The sequence below is a fragment of the Exophiala dermatitidis genome (genome assembly GCF_000230625.1).
Source record: "Exophiala dermatitidis NIH/UT8656 unplaced genomic scaffold supercont1.2, whole genome shotgun sequence".
Taxonomy (NCBI): Eukaryota; Fungi; Ascomycota; class Eurotiomycetes; order Chaetothyriales; family Herpotrichiellaceae; genus Exophiala; species Exophiala dermatitidis.
In genome coordinates this window covers 2,730,774-2,745,784 of record NW_008751647.1, presented here as the reverse complement: position 1 = coordinate 2,745,784, position 15,011 = coordinate 2,730,774, and the positions used below count along the sequence as shown (strand labels likewise).

The 15,011-nt window shown below is 52.9% G+C and overlaps 6 protein-coding genes across 6 annotated transcripts; 2 read left to right on the top strand and 4 right to left on the bottom strand.

Annotated features, from left to right (window-relative positions):
• Positions 1-176: 176 nt before the first annotated feature.
• Positions 177-2,239, top strand: HMPREF1120_02452 (uncharacterized protein; the record flags this gene model as incomplete). Its single annotated transcript, XM_009156495.1, has 2 exons — positions 177-193; positions 250-2,239. The coding sequence occupies 2 exons, from the start codon at positions 177-179 to the stop codon at positions 2,237-2,239; spliced, it is 2,007 nt and encodes a 668-aa protein (XP_009154743.1).
• Positions 2,240-2,978: 739 nt separating this feature from the next.
• HMPREF1120_02451 (oxidoreductase, short-chain dehydrogenase/reductase) lies at positions 2,979-3,900 on the bottom strand (the record flags this gene model as incomplete). Its single annotated transcript, XM_009156494.1, has 3 exons — positions 2,979-3,251; positions 3,305-3,762; positions 3,834-3,900. The coding sequence occupies 3 exons, from the start codon at positions 3,898-3,900 to the stop codon at positions 2,979-2,981; spliced, it is 798 nt and encodes a 265-aa protein (XP_009154742.1).
• Positions 3,901-5,292: 1,392 nt separating this feature from the next.
• On the bottom strand, positions 5,293-5,835 carry HMPREF1120_02450 (uncharacterized protein; the record flags this gene model as incomplete). The annotated part of the gene is made up of 3 exons (XM_009156493.1): positions 5,293-5,315; positions 5,380-5,638; positions 5,794-5,835. The coding sequence occupies 3 exons, from the start codon at positions 5,833-5,835 to the stop codon at positions 5,293-5,295; spliced, it is 324 nt and encodes a 107-aa protein (XP_009154741.1).
• A 192-nt stretch (positions 5,836-6,027) lies between these two features.
• On the top strand, positions 6,028-9,455 carry HMPREF1120_02448 (ribonuclease III). The gene is made up of 2 exons (XM_009156491.1): positions 6,028-7,130; positions 7,179-9,455. The coding sequence occupies exon 1, from the start codon at positions 6,089-6,091 to the stop codon at positions 6,977-6,979; it is 891 nt and encodes a 296-aa protein (XP_009154739.1). The 5' UTR covers positions 6,028-6,088; the 3' UTR covers positions 6,980-7,130; positions 7,179-9,455.
• HMPREF1120_02449 (uncharacterized protein) lies at positions 7,458-8,561 on the bottom strand (the record flags this gene model as incomplete). The annotated part of the gene is made up of 1 exon (XM_009156492.1): positions 7,458-8,561. One exon carries the CDS (start codon positions 8,559-8,561, stop codon positions 7,458-7,460), a length of 1,104 nt encoding a protein of 367 aa, XP_009154740.1.
• A 169-nt stretch (positions 9,456-9,624) lies between the features above and the next one.
• Positions 9,625-14,827, bottom strand: HMPREF1120_02447 (ABC drug exporter AtrF; the record flags this gene model as incomplete). Its single annotated transcript, XM_009156490.1, has 8 exons — positions 9,625-9,921; positions 10,027-10,080; positions 10,177-10,770; positions 10,822-12,386; positions 12,435-12,609; positions 12,662-12,937; positions 12,987-13,603; positions 13,660-14,827. 8 exons carry the CDS (start codon positions 14,825-14,827, stop codon positions 9,625-9,627), a joined length of 4,746 nt encoding a protein of 1,581 aa, XP_009154738.1.
• Between the last annotated feature and the right edge of the window lie 184 nt (positions 14,828-15,011).

Sequence of the window (15,011 nt, the reverse complement as noted above, 5' to 3'; positions counted from 1 at the left end):
AGTTGAACGTTCGGCATCGTGACCGTCAGATTCCCTAGTAGCGCCCGCGACGTTTTCAATGCTGTGGCCCCTTCATCCACTAATTGTCTAGTCGACTAAACTCAAGCAGTGAATCACCTGCCCGGAGGTGACCTGGTTCCCAGCCGTAGCTGGCCTTGGCTGTTGTCAAGTCGCCCATGGACCGCTACAGAGGGTAAGCGCCTTCAACTTTTCTAAACCAAACAATTAGCAGACTGACACATCGGTTAGACGGCGATTTTCTCCATCCCGACCACACCGTGATCGAGACGATCATCCCAACGTTGAGTACTTTGGCGAGGGCGAAAGCTACAGACCGGGTGGTGCCTCGGGCGACGGCCCATATCGACCACCGATGCGAGACCGATCTGGCGCAGACTCATGGTCTGGCGACCGCAGAGATGTCCGACGAGATGACCGCAGAGATCGAGAAGATATGGATTCATACACCCCAAACACGAATTACCGGGGCCCTCGACCCAGAAGCCGATCTCCTGGTTTCCGTCGACGGTCACGAACGCCGCCACCGCCAGTAAATCGGGGCAGAGAAGATCTGTTCGCCAACAGAAGATCACCGGTGCGGCGGTACTCTCCACGAAGACCCTCCCCTCACAATCCTCCTTCTGGCCCTAGAAGACGGTCGAGGTCCGCATTTGGAGCGAGACGGCGCAGTCCTGGTCCGTCAGAATCAAAACGGTACGGTGACTTCTCACCCGACCCTTCAAGACGCTCGCCGAAGCGAGAACGACGTTTCTCTCCCGATCGCGAACGGCCGAGGTCGCCATTAAGAAGGGACTTTGCACCCCAGAGAGATCGAGAGTATGGAAGAGGAGGACCTGGAGGTGAAAGCTACCGGCCAAGGTCAAGAACACCTCCACGACGAGGCAGACCCGGTGATGACTGGAGACGGTCTCCGCTCTCGCCTCCTCGGGGCTTGAATTCGGGTGCGGCGTCCAACACTACTTCGCGGAGGTCGTCGCCGCCAATTCATCCCGATAGAATGAGCCTGACGGGTTCATTACCCAGCAGGTCGCCGGCATATCCTGCCCGTGGTGGACGGGGCGACTACGACAGAGCAGACTCGGCAAGTTATCGAGGCAGATCACCGCCACCTCCAACAGCGCCTTCAGGACCTGCAGATAGTTACGAGCGTTCACGGGCAAGAGACGTGAGTGGTCCGCGGGATGATGTTCGCATGAATGGTGATACTACGTCTCAACCAATACAGCCACCTTCTGGGCCGAGTAGCTATCGCAACATGAATGGCGGCAGTAATACCACCTACGACCGTCCACCTCCCTCAGGCCCTTCACGCGGAGGAGGCTTTGGTCATGCATCACCACCTACAGGTCCGGCATCGTCGACCATGTCAATGTCAGCTCACAATCGTGGTGGTGGCGGTGCAGGCACACTTAATGCGCCCACGCGACCACGTGGCGCCCCCGCTGGCCCCGGATCCGGGCGTTACGATGGACCTCCATCGCGCGATTTTACCAGCCCACCTATGCGCGGGGGGAGAGGTGGTGGTCTAGCATATCGCGGACCGGCTCCATACGGGCCAAGAGGGGGAGGGTATGGCGGTGGTCGCAGCGACTTCAGCAGCGGCGGCGGTGGCAGAGGAGGAGGACAAGCAGAGTACGGGCGCGGAGGCGGGTTTGGACGCGGCGGCGGCACGACAGGCGGTCCGGTTGGTGGTGGTGACATGTCATCAACGTCGTCATCCCCACCGCCACCAGGAGGTCCCTCTTCACAGTCCTATCCTTTCCGCGGTGGCGGCCACGGCTCTTCCAGCACGACATATCCTCGAACGCAGCGGTTCAACAGTCGTGACTATAGTCACGCGAGTACCGGCGTCAGTAACAACAACACCAATGGCATCAACAGCAACAATACGGGTGCTGGTGTCGGTCCTGGGGCGACGACGGCAACAAATCCGATCCAGCACCACCTCACTACGACGGAAAAGATCGTCCCCGGAGGCAGACTGCTCCCTTCGGGACTTCCGCCGGACCAGGAAAAACGGATCAAAATGCTCGAAGCCGAGGCGGAACGCATGCGCGTCGAGATTGCCGAGAAACAGCGCATCAAGCGCGAGGTGTTGGTCGAGTGGGAGGCGAGGGAGCGCGAAAGCGAGAGGGAAACTCTGCGCAGTGAGCTGGCTGAAGCGCATTTGCAGCAGTTGATGGAGGCGGATGATGGCCTTGGAAGAGCTGCCTTTTAGTAGAAGGGGCCTGCCTGCCCTAGGCTGCCTCAAGAGCGTCCCCGACTCGGAGTGTTGTGAGCACAGAACACACAAATCACAACTTGGTTTGGCGGAAACAGTTCCCCAAAAAGGAGAGAACTAGAACTATCTCAGACATCCCATTGCATTGGGGCCCTCGACACTGGCAGTTCATGGGATCTTTTGGTAGTGGGAAGCAAAGATTGCCAGCAAAGAAGTCCAGGGGCAACAAGTTATTCATTGCCCTTTCAATTTGGGGTCCGGAAGAGGCAATGCCTTGGATTTATTTGTTGCACCTTTGGCTGCTGGTTCCTGCTAGCCTGGCTAGCCATCTTTCTCGAGAAGCAGGGGGCAAACACACTTCAGTGGCCAGAGAGCAGAGCAGAGCAGTAGGACGGCTTGAACAACAGAGGTTATTTTCCTCTCGTCTTTTGTTTGTGAACAGGAGGAAGATTCCAGACAGAATGACCGGGAATGAGATTAGTAGTATGTCTCAGAGATGCCGGGACATTCAATACTATCTGCTGGACATGGACGTGATCCCAATTGTGTCTCTGAATTTGACCCTGGTGAAGGGACCATTTCCAGCTCCTGCTTGGAACGTACAGTACATCCGTGAAAGGACTTCTCTCCGCAAAGAACCTACAATACTTTCACTGGGTATGTTGTGTAGATAATACTGTAGATGTCTTGGCCCATGCTTACTTTTTTAATACATTTTATATGTCCAGATCCAGCTTTAAGCACCCACAGATCGACCACCATCAACCTCGAGATTAACACCGGTGATGAACTTGCCCTCGTCAGAGGCGAGGAAAGAACAAATATTGGCGACATCCGCAGGGTCCGTAAGTCTGCCCAGAGGCACGTTGAACAAGAACTTTTTCATATTCTCCTCGGTGTACGGAACACCGACAAACATCTCGAACAGGCCGGTTCCAGAGAGGAGAGGACATAAAGCGTTGACGCGGATTTGTTCTTTGCCGAACTCGGCGGCGAGACCTTTGGTGGCCTAAAAAACGTCATTCTCTGTGCACAACATGGGAGTTTTTCCTTTGTTCTTACGTTTGCAACAGCCGCTTTCGAAGCATTATACCAGACCAGACCCGGTCTTGGTCTCATGGCACCAATGGAAGCGACATTGATAATGCTACCGCCGCCGCGGTTCTTCAAGGCCGGTACGACGGCAGGGACAGACAAAAAGATGCTCTTGACGTTAACGGCCATGACTTTGTCGAACTCGGCCTCGGTGACTTCAAGGGTCGGCTTGTTCTTGTAGCTGGTGCCGGCGTTGTTGACCACGGTGTCGAGCCCGCCGAATTTGGACACGGCCAGGTCGACCATCTTTTGCCAGTCTTCGGCCGAGGTCACGTTGGCGGAGATGGTGGCCACGTTGGCTGCGTAGTTGGAGGACGATGAGAAGGCTTTCTCTAGCCCTGCGGCGTTGATGTCGGAGGCGACGACTTTGGCGCCTTCGGCGACGAACTTTTGCGTTACGGCGAGACCGAAGCCGGATGCCGCTCCTGTTTGGGATCAAGATCGTTAGGTCTTGTTCTCCGAGAAGGCAGGAGAGCGGATGAGCATGCACACGTACCGGTGACAATCGCAACTTTACCAGCCAGACGGCCGGAGCCGGTCTGTACCTCATGGAGTCCTGACATGGTGTGAGTGGGAGGATGTACTGTGGTATCGAAGGTAGTAAGTTTGGTCGAAGGTCTGGGAGCTGGAAGGGAAATAGGTGAGGACGGAGAGGCTTGCGAAGCGTGGGCGCAGCCGAGGGAGACACAGTGGACAGATATATACCTTGGACCTTATGTTTGGGTCCGGGTCAGAACGCGCTGCCCTGGGGTAGTGTACTGTACCAGTCTTCGTGGGCCCGAAAGGTACCTGGTACCGCTACCCAGGAGGGGACTTACGCCATCATGCTGGGGACATTATTTAGGATGAGGAAACCCCGGAGACGAGCTCACGTTCAAGGCCTGCCCCGCAGCAGTTGTTTTGTGCCGTGCCCCTCTTCCCTCGACAGTTGTCCCAACCACTGACCACTGCAGTGGCGCCTGCGAGGTTCCGAGAGACGGTTTCTAATACTAATGAAGGTACCCGGGCAGAAGTAGCGGTTGGACACCGGATATCGTTGGTGGTTCGGTCCCTGTGTCATTGCAATTGAAATGTGGGAAGCTCCGTCCTCGGCGACTGCAGTGTCAGTGTTGTTTCTCGCAACCGAACGAGTGATGTCAACCTCCAGCTCCGGCCGAGGAGGGGAAACTGCGCCCACGAATCATTACGGCGACTTCGCGCTGGTTCCGACGCCCATTTGCGGGGAACACAGTTTCAGTCGCTCCTTCTCTAACTGCGGAGCGCGCAGGCTGCTCTGCTTTGCCCGAACCAATCATTTTACAACTGGGCGTTTTTAGCATTGCTGTGTCCAGCCATTAACACTTGGGGAATGCGCAGTTAATTCGTTCTTCGGGAACGTGTCGGTTGGCAGACCCTGAGCAACAACGAAATACAAATGGGCACTTCATGGTCCTCACCCGATATCGCCGTTCGAGATCCATACTAGTATCCCACGGCACGGCCTTTGGCCGACTCGCCCCGGCTCCTCCATCTGCGGCTGTGAACAAAAGGCACGGCCAGCTGACTGCAGCGCCATCTTGTCGCTATCATCTTGCCTAGGTAGGCGTGTCGGGGACCAAGCTCCTCCTGTTCGCTTCCACAACATTGTCCTAGTGCTGGCCCAATTCCACTTCGCCGGGTTTCCTCGGTATTGTAACAGTTTTAGTGTAGCTGGTTGCCGTCCTGCTGGACGCTTCAGATCCGTCGGAGGCATCCTCGCAGGCCAACGTTGTGTATGATTGCCCGTACGTGCACCTGCGGCCTGATTCAATGGGCAACCGGCGGACTAGTTTGTTTTCGTAAAGTATCATTTCTCAAGAGTTTTGTGCAAACGCGCCAGTCGTCACTTCAGCCTGAGATATTGCAACAAGGTATCTCATCTTATATACACAGACTTAAACGCCATAATCCCCCTCAATGCGGAACAAACCAGACGGCTATTTTTTGCCCTTCTTTTTGTCTGTTGTGCAAATATCAGTACTCGCTCGTGACATTTGGGCAGTTTCCTGGGGATGAAAACATACCTGATGGGGTCCTCTTCTTCTTAGGAGCACCCTTGCCTCTCAGTTTGGCGATCTGGATGCTTTCAAATCGGGTCTCTTCGTCCTCATTGAACCCATCTAGACCGAATTTCTTGAATTCATCAAGCATATCCTCCACCGTTGCCGACCTTCTCGGGTAGTATGCGGCGAGCGTAGGGCCTCGTAGTCTTTGGCGCAAGATTTTGTTACCGAGTCGTTGTTGGTTTGGGTTGAAGGTGGTGGAGAAAATCGAGCATTGGAGCTGTGCAAAGGATTATACTGTCAGCAGATGCGCAATGAATCATCCGAAGTGATTCCTGATCGATAAACAACCAAAAATAACGTTGGTCTCAAGGGAAAAGTTGACCGCGAAAACTCCTGGAAAAGCAAAAATCGCACGATTTCAGGCAGCCATACCTTTGCAAGCTCTAACAGCCGGCCTCGCGACGCGGAAGCCATGGCAATGCTCTGTAGACAGACAGTGTCGCGTGGAAAGAATGTGTTCGTCGATGATGTCGAGGGAGCGAGAATTGTCGTCGATTGAGCGCGGAAACTGCGCCCGGCTCAAGTTTCCTCTTTCGGCTCCGCCTGCGCTTCTCCGTCAGGCTCGACTTCACATGTATCAAGTATATATTTTCTGTTGTACATTTTCTCTTGCACACAGGACATCCTCATGGCATAAGACCGACCATTATTGTCCCGTGCAGTCACCATGGCCAACATTGGCCAGAAGAGAAACCACGGGGAATGCCACAATAAGCCAGCCAAAAAAGTCCATTTAGACAACTCAGTGTCGGCCAACGGTCATGGCTTTAAAAATTCCCCGGCCGACAATGCACTGCTTCCACCACTGCCGTTCATTGGGGATCAATACAGAAATACCGTCTTTACCCATCAAAGCACGGCTGGTGCCACCGGTGACAGCTATGACCGACTCGAGTTCCTAGGAGATGCCTACCTTGAATTGATAGCATCCCAACTCATCTTTGAACGACTTCCCACCCTTCCTGTTGGACGCATGTCCCAAGTCCGTGAATCCATGGTCAAGAACGAAACCATCGGTCAGTATTCGGTGCTTTATGGTTTTGACCGACAGCTCAAAGACTGCAACCGACTCCGTCAACAGCCGCCGGGCGTTTGGCTTAAGATCAAGGGAGATGTCTTTGAAGCCTACGTTGCAGCGGTTGTCTTGTCTCATCCGGATGGGTTTGACGTTGCCAAAAAATGGTTGACTCAATTGTGGGAGCCCAAAATCGAGGCCGTGTCAGCAAAGCCTCCGCCCTCAACCAATTCCAAAAACGAACTCGCCAGGAAGATATCAGGCGCTGGCATCAGGATCAACTATGTGGACGAGCGACCACCCATCATCCACTACGGGAAAGGAACCGAGACACATTTTGTGGGAGTCTATTTGACAGGTTGGGGTTGGGAGAATCAGTACCTGGGCAGTGGGAAAGGGTTGAGCAAAGTCGAAGCCGGACAAGCTGCGGCGGCCGCGGCTCTGGACAATCATCCCCTGATCGATGAGATAGCTGCTAAACGGACCGCTTTCTACGCATCAAAGAAAGCTGGGGAGACACAAACACCAGACGCAGATAAGTGAAGTCGACCTCTGCCTTGTTTGTGGCATCACACGGTCAAGATGCTGCCACCATGCCACTCTACACCTAGCTGCAGGGTCAATCCTGGAATAAGTGGCAGATGAAAAGGTGATGCAGCATGTAACAATTCCTAATACTGATTTTCCGACTCAAGTGAGTATCCATCATCCTATTGGACTTCCAAGCTAAATTCGAACAAAGCTGTCAATGGTGGTACCAGACAAGCCTTACGCTGGCCAGAATCCGCGGTAATTAGATGACCTGCTCGCTTTGTATGGGTGAGACCATGGTATCGACGCTGGAGTCCTCTGTTCGTGGAAGGAGACATACTCATAAGGGAGTCCGGTGGCACTCCATCACAATAAGTAGGCGAGCCACATCTAGTCCAATCTGACAAACAGCTTGGACAGCGCCGAAGCTTCCGGCGGCCCGAACAACCTCATCATACATCACGATGCCCACGGGCGTCTTTGTCAATGATCAGTCAAAGGCATCCGAATCCGACTCTCCATGCCTATTTCCCCCGCATGCCACTTTTACCCTCCGAGGCGGAGTGAAAAATTCCCTGTTCACTTCATCCTGTCCAGGATCTTGGTCATGCTCCAGATCGAGTTGCTGTTGGAGCGGACTTGCTTCCGCTTGGGAAATCACTCTTCGAAGCTTGGGTGTTTGCAGCTCTGGAATCCGTGGTGGTGGCTGGGCGGCCTGGACATCCGTGGGAACTGGCTCGATGGATTTCTTCTTCCGATGCACAATGCGTGAGAAAAACCGGTCGACCTTTTTCCATGTTCGCATGCGCCTTCCTTTCGTCCCGGCGTCAAAGATTTCCACCTGCTCTCCCTCTGGTCGCCCACAAGCTGCCTCTGTCAAATCAGCACAATACGTTGCTGCCGGGACCGAAGCCGAGCTGGGTCGGTTTATATCCAGTGTCTCTCCAGCCATGGAAGCCGGCGTCCTTTCCCCCTTGACGGCTTCTGAGCTTATCTGCGTCGGGGATGTGGGAACCTGAGGTGTCGGGATCAGTGGCATGTCGCTATATTCTCCATCTATCGTTCCCTGAGGGAGTACTTCCTGGGTCGTGTTACCCTTGGTGCCCTCCCAGCTTCCTCTTGGCAACTTCGGCGATGATGTTGGGGCCGACACCGCGCCGGTCGTATTATGTTCGGTGTTCTTGCTGTCGATAATGATCGGCACTGGTGCTTCTCCTGCCGTACAGTCATGGCTTCTGGTCGTTGGCGATGAAGATACAGTCTGTCCCGGTGGCTGTGCCGTTTCCGCGGTCACTGGAGCAGCACCCTCGACCTCCTGCACTGCAATTTTCGCGGCCTCGTTCATTTCTTCAAGGCTCCCGCCACCTGCAACCTCCAAGCTTGATTCTATGCTTGTCGCCGGCTCCACAGACTCGACGCCTTGCGTCGCAATATCATTCGCTTGCTGTTGATATAACAACGGTTCGGGCGAAGCATAGCGATAACTGAACCCTTCGCCATCCTGGACAATCTCGAATAACCCGCCACTTCGTCCCGCTGCCATGCGGCGTTGTCGACGGGTTTCCCTTGCGTCGACGTCTGTTGTTGGTTCCATTTTGGCCAGGGTTTTCACTATTGCCTACCACGAGCAACCCCAGGGCGCCGCTTCTGTGAATGTGAATTTATGGTTCTTCCCCACGATGAGTTGACTGTCGTGGAAGGATCCTCTGGGATTGCATTGATGTTGCTGTTGCCGTTGGCGGACGACTTGATAGCAGCAAGACAGAACCCAAACTCAAACAAGGCAAACCAATGCAGTGGCCGGGAGCCCGCCCCAGACCCTGGATTGTCAACGATGATACGGTATTGTGTATGTAAACACAACCGCCACAGTCTCCGGCTCTGGTTTCTGGTGTCTACTGTATGAATTGTCTATGGTTGCCGATTGTCAATTGTCGATTATGCCGGGGTAGTTGTTGTTGGCGGATTGGGTGTCCAAACATGCATGAATATTTCTCACTGCCTACCTACCTGCATCACAACACATCAACCTCCCGGCAACCGAGTTTCGGCATATCACAGCATTGCTATTCACTTGCAAGGTTTGCCAATTTACGTTAAGGATACATACATACTGGCGCGTATGGTGAATGGGGAACGACGCGGCGGGAGAAGGGAACAACCGGACTAGTTGTTAAGTCAGATCACAACAATATGGAGCAAATTGTATTGACTTTGGATTGAATTGAATTGGAAACGATGCTGGGGGCTGCCAAAGTGAAGTCCATGTTTACGTGTGAAGGTTCCTTGATTACCACCTACGACAGGTACGGTACTTAAGCGAGCAAAATGAACCACTTTTCCAAGACAGCCTTGGGATACCGAACTGTCATTTAGTACTCTAGCAATAGCGATAAGAGCAACAAGTAACAATATTCATCATTGCTCTGTAGCGAGAGAACGGCTTGCCACTGACAAGTCCGCTACATGACATCTCCTTTCCCATTGCCTCATTTTTGAATTCAGTGAGTCTAAAAGTCGCCATTCCCATTCATCGTACATTCTCCCTTTCCTTTGCGCCTGCCACATTCAGCTCCATTCCCTGGTCCACTCCCATTCCGCCCTACCACGTTGACTGCACCCCAACACGAAGTAGTAAGCAAGTAAACGAATGTCTTTCAGTTCGCCGCTTTCTGCTTCCTCTTCATCAACAGGGCCTTGAAGGGATTCTTGGCATTAAACCTCAGGTACGTGCAGAAGTAAACGACCGCGAAATTGAATAGGATAAAGCCACAGAAAATGCCAAAATCACGCCAGATATGACTGTAGTAGACACTGAAGCCGCTCGCGAACTCGTCTCCGTTGGCGTATTGGCAGAACTCGCATAGTCCGTCCGGGCCGACTTGGACGTATCCGCCTGCCTGGCGGATGAACGGCTCGACGTACGACTGGCATGTTTGGCCTGGCGGAGCAGCCTGTAAGGTGGAAAAGTTAGCCTCCGTTTCTCATTCTAACCACCTTCAGCACATCTTTGCTCCTGAGGTGGTCATCAATCATGGTGTGACAGGGAACCAACTTACAAATCGGGCAAACTCGTTCTTGCCGCATCGTACCGGTTGATCATGGACAATTGCCTGTGTGCGAAACAAAATCTGTTAGCTTAAAATTCCACTGTCTCCATCTAAAAGCCCGCCTTTTTGCATAACGAGGCGACAACACCAAATACGTACCCCTAGCATGGCTTCAAGCAAATACTTGAAAGGAGTCAGGTACCACATCCAGCTTCGCCAGAAAGTCGGGAGTTGTTGAGCCGGCACAACGACACCACAGAAGCTGACCACGAACAAGAAGAAAAGAGGTACCAGTAAACTGGCGAGGAGTTCGTTGGGCGAGAAGGAGGCGATTGCTTGTCCGAAGCTCACGTAATACAGCTCGAACAGACAAATGCACAAAAAGATAAATCCGGATGTGAAGCTGGACACCGAGTCCCGGTAACCCATGATGCCCCACCACCAACAACAATAGTAGACGCCGCCGGCGATGAGGGAATAAGGGATCTCGACAAGGACGGCGCCCGTCGTCCATGCGAACCAGCTGTAGATCTTGGCGTTGTTTTCCCTCGATTCGAAAACGTTGCGTGAATTGAGAAAGACCGGCTGCAGTTGTTGAATCAGCGGTGGACTGATTGTCAGAGTCATAAAGACGGCAAAGAGACGAGATTGAAAAGCGATCCTTGAGTAGCCGAGGTGGTAGAATGTGAAGCATGAGAAGAGACCGGTCATGATATGAAGCATGAATTTGCCGACAATGTAGTTGGGAGTACGCTGATAGTGTTGTCAGAGACAGAAGCAGGTCAGTATAGCTATAGCACTTACCCAGTAGGAAATGAACGATCTCTTAACCACTGCTGTTGTTTGAGTCGTCAGAGGCATAGCATATTCTCGGTCGTCCTTAACATTCTTGCTGTGTTCGACATTCTTCCTCTTCTCAATCATCTCGGCAATCTCTTCAGAACGAGCCTTGTAGTTCTTGCTCTGTTCCCAGACATCTGCCCAGTCTTTACCCTTGTAGTTGGGATCGCCTGCTCCGATCACCTCCAGCATGTATTCTGCAGGATTGGCATCTGGAGGACACTTGTGTCCGCCGTTCTCCTCGAAGTAACGGATGAGCTCTTGGGAATCATGACCGAGAGGGCCGTGATATACAACACGTCCACCGGCCTTAAGGAGCAGGAGTTCGTCAAAGTGCTCAAACAGAACTGCCGAAGGCTGGTGGATGGTACATAGGATAGCCTGTCCGGCATCGGCCAGTTTCCGCAAGAATCTAACAATGTTGAAGGCTGCTCCGGAGTCAAGGCCAGAAGTAGGTTCGTCCAAGAACATTAGCAACTCGGGCTTACTCGCCAATTCGACACCTATTGTCAGTCTTTTTCGTTGTTCTTGATTCAAACCTTCGCCAATCTTCCCAATAGTGGCACCAGCAATATCTCGCATTTCAAGTAGGTCAATGATCGTTTCACAGTAGGCGTACTTCTCTTCCACCGGGACTTCGCGAGGCTGCCGGAGGAGTGCAGAGAATTGTAAGGCTTCTCGGACAGTCGCTGTGGGTTCGTGGACGTCCATCTGTTCGGCAAACCCGGTGGCACGCTGAAATGACAGCGGAAGTGGGCGGCCATCGACAAGGAATTCGCCTGTTACAGTACCGAATTTGAGCCGCTGGGCAAGAGCATTGAGTAGTGTCGTTTTCCCTGCTCCGCTGGCGCCCATCAGTGCAGTAAGTTTCCCCGGCCGGACATAACCTTGGACATTCTGGAGAAGCTTTCGTTCACCTTTTTCGTACGGAATAACGTAGTTGACGTTGCGGAAAGTGTAGACGGTCTCGTTCTTTGCAACCTGGCCCATGGGAGATTCGTCCCGCTTTGTGCTAGCAGAATCGCTGCCTCCATTGACCGTTTTTTCCATATCATCACTCATTCCCTTGTCAGCAGCCGCGGCTTCTTCATCTCCCTTGGGGTTTTTCTCTCGGCCGCCGGTATCGATAGACTCCTCGACCTTCTTCGGCACTTGACCACGCTTGAAGATAGTGACCGAGCCTCCGCCAGCGTTGGGTTTCATGATTTCCATCCCGATACATGTCACGGCAAGGAAGAAGGCAAAGAAGGCCCAGATGATACCAAAGTTTCGCCAGAGATGAGTCCGCGAATAGGCGAAGGAAGCTTGGATATACCTCGCCCCGTCCACTGTTGTCTGGCCCGGCTCATTTCCAGCCAGCGCGCAAGATTGGTATTGAGGACTGGCATTTGGCCCCTCGGGTACCAGGTAAGGAGGTACACAGGCTAGAGTTAGCCCCGTAAATTCATTTGACATGAGCGCTTCGAAGCCATATTGCAACCAATCGATTCTGCGCAGCCAGGCAAACCATGGCTTCATCTGACTAGGAGCTAAGCTACGGTTAGGTTCAGGACACCAAAGGGGAGAATGCGACGTACGAATCAGATAGCCGGTGTAGACTACCAAGATTTGGATAGATACGCCGGTGAACCGGGTGGCATCATCAAGCGTTTTGCAAAGGGCGGAGATAGATCTGAAGAAGGCGTAGGTTGTCATGGTTGTCGAGAATATAATAAGACATGAGATAAAGAACTGCGAGGCGCTCGCAGCAAGCTGATAGGACTGTTAGTGGCATATGGGGCAGTGTGCAATCCGGGAAACTTACACCACCCATCCAGTATATGATGACATTAAACAAAACCACTTGGACGATCACCAAAGGCACATCCACAACAGTTTGAGCAAGAGCATAGGCTGCCGGACGGTAGAATGAGAACGACTTATGCTTCAAGAGGATGGGTTTTGATGAGAACGCTGCCGTCATCTCAGCCAACGCCAGTAAAGCATTGAAGAGCAGAACGAAGAAAATGGCACCACCACGAGGAAAGGCCCCGAGAGCTGTCTTGGGCATCTGGAAGAACAAACTTCCCACGATCAGGCCCTATTGAACGTCAGCTTGTGTCGTAACAAACTGCGAGGACTTCACTCACCTGGAAGACGATGCCGCCCCACTTGCCGATCAGCGAAGCTCGATCCCCTACCATGACCAAGAACTGCCGTTGCGTACAAGCGATGACCTGCTTGGGGAAGGATACTGCATAATTCTTCTGCTTGGTCTTCTTCGACATGTTTTCAAGACGTTCTCTGCGCTGTCGCTCTAATTGGGCCTCATAGTCTCTGATGTCTTCAAGGTTCCGCTGGTACGCTTCACTCTTTTTGTACAGCGCTGCAAACTCTTCTGCATTACGAGGAATACGGTCCTCCCAGCCTTTTCTGATGGACCGCTCGTGTTCGTCGGTAACTGAAGTAAGAAAGTCCGCTGTTGTCCACCGTTCGGGGCATTCAAACCCTAGGTCAATGAAGTATTGTTTGGCATCGTCTGATGGTCCAAAGTACAAGCACTTCCCCTGGTCAATCAGCAATACCTTGTCGACAAGTTTGTAGAGTGATTCTCCAGCTTGATAAAGTGAGACCGCCGTGGACGTCTGTGCCATGTTCGTGAGAGTGCGGATAGACTGGACATATTCCAGGGCTGTGCTGGCGTCAAGTCCTCGGCTCGAATTGTCCCATCCTTGAACAGATGCTCTGGTAATCATGGCTATACATTCTGTTAGTGGTTGTGGTATCAAAGCAGAGATAGTTGCCACCTTCCTTCTGCTATACTAACTCGTTTTCTTTCACCACCGGACACGCCTCGCACATACTCGTTTCCCACTTTCGTATTCAACGTGTGCTCGATCCAGAAGAGCTTCGTTACAACCCGTAGGAACTCTCGCACGTAGTCAGCGCGGGACTCTCCTTCGAGTCTTGATTCCTTGCCAGGTGTTCGAGTCTGCAGGGCAAATGTCAAGGTTCGCTTGACGGTCAGGGTAGCATAATGTAAGTCGTCTTCAGGATTATAGATAACCTCGCCCCGGAAGCTTTTCTTCATCGTCTTTGCATCGGTGCCACCGTAGGTGACTTCTCCCTCTACGGCCTCGAAACCCTCTCGTTGGTTACAAAAAGTCTTGAGGAAAGTCGAGCAGCCGGCGCCAGGCCTACCAAGAACCAGCAACATCTCACCAGGTCGGACACATCCATCAAAGTTGCTGAGCAATTCTCGTACTGGGGGCTTGGCAGCAGCAGCTTTGGCACCTTTGGTGAAGAACCTTTTGAGCATACGTGGAAGGCCCATGAAGATGTCACCTACAGTGGGCTGCAAACTGGCACCAAGGCCGACGCCTTTGACCGTCAGGTCCCGAAACACCACCCCGCTGTGACGAGTCTTCTCCTCCTCACTATGCTCCTGCCGGGCCTTACCGAACATCCGTGACATCAATCTTTCGATTTGGTCTTCCTCTTCGGGGTCCGACCTGTTGGACGTGTTTGTTCGACGCTGTGACAACACTTTGAATAAGTCGTCTTCCGTCTGAATACTTCGGCGTTTTTCCAGCTCAGGCCGTCTATCCTCTGCCGTGGGTGCTGTTCTGAGAGGCGCATATCTTGGATTTGATCTATCAGAAAGGGAGTCTGCATCCGTGTCTGTCCCAGAGGATGTAGAAGCCATACTTTTAGGCCGGGCAGGGGAACCTGTTGGCTGGGGAGGCTCATTGCCACGAGACTCGGGGTTAACGACCGTATCTTGAGAGGGTCGAATGTTCGTATGGTTGGAGGCAACTGCAGGTGCCGGAATCCAATCGGATCGAGCCTGGGTAGGAGCTTGAGTTGGAGTAGGTATATCAGTTGTATCTTCTACACGCGGTGCAGCCTCCTGCGCTTCCGACCATACCGAGGGCGTTTCTGGGTACCCTCCAGGAACATCGGTGTCGGCCGGAGTTGGTCGGTCGTCCATATCGATGGTTAAGATATACGAAGCGAGGCCCGATGGCAGCTAGAGTGAAAAGAGGGATATGATAAAGAAGGACGAAATACTGTCAAACGATAGCGGACGCCGGCGCACTAGAACATATACAACCATGCAGGCATACTGGAGGGTACGAACCGGCGCGTGCAATGGAGCGTACCAAAGAAACTCT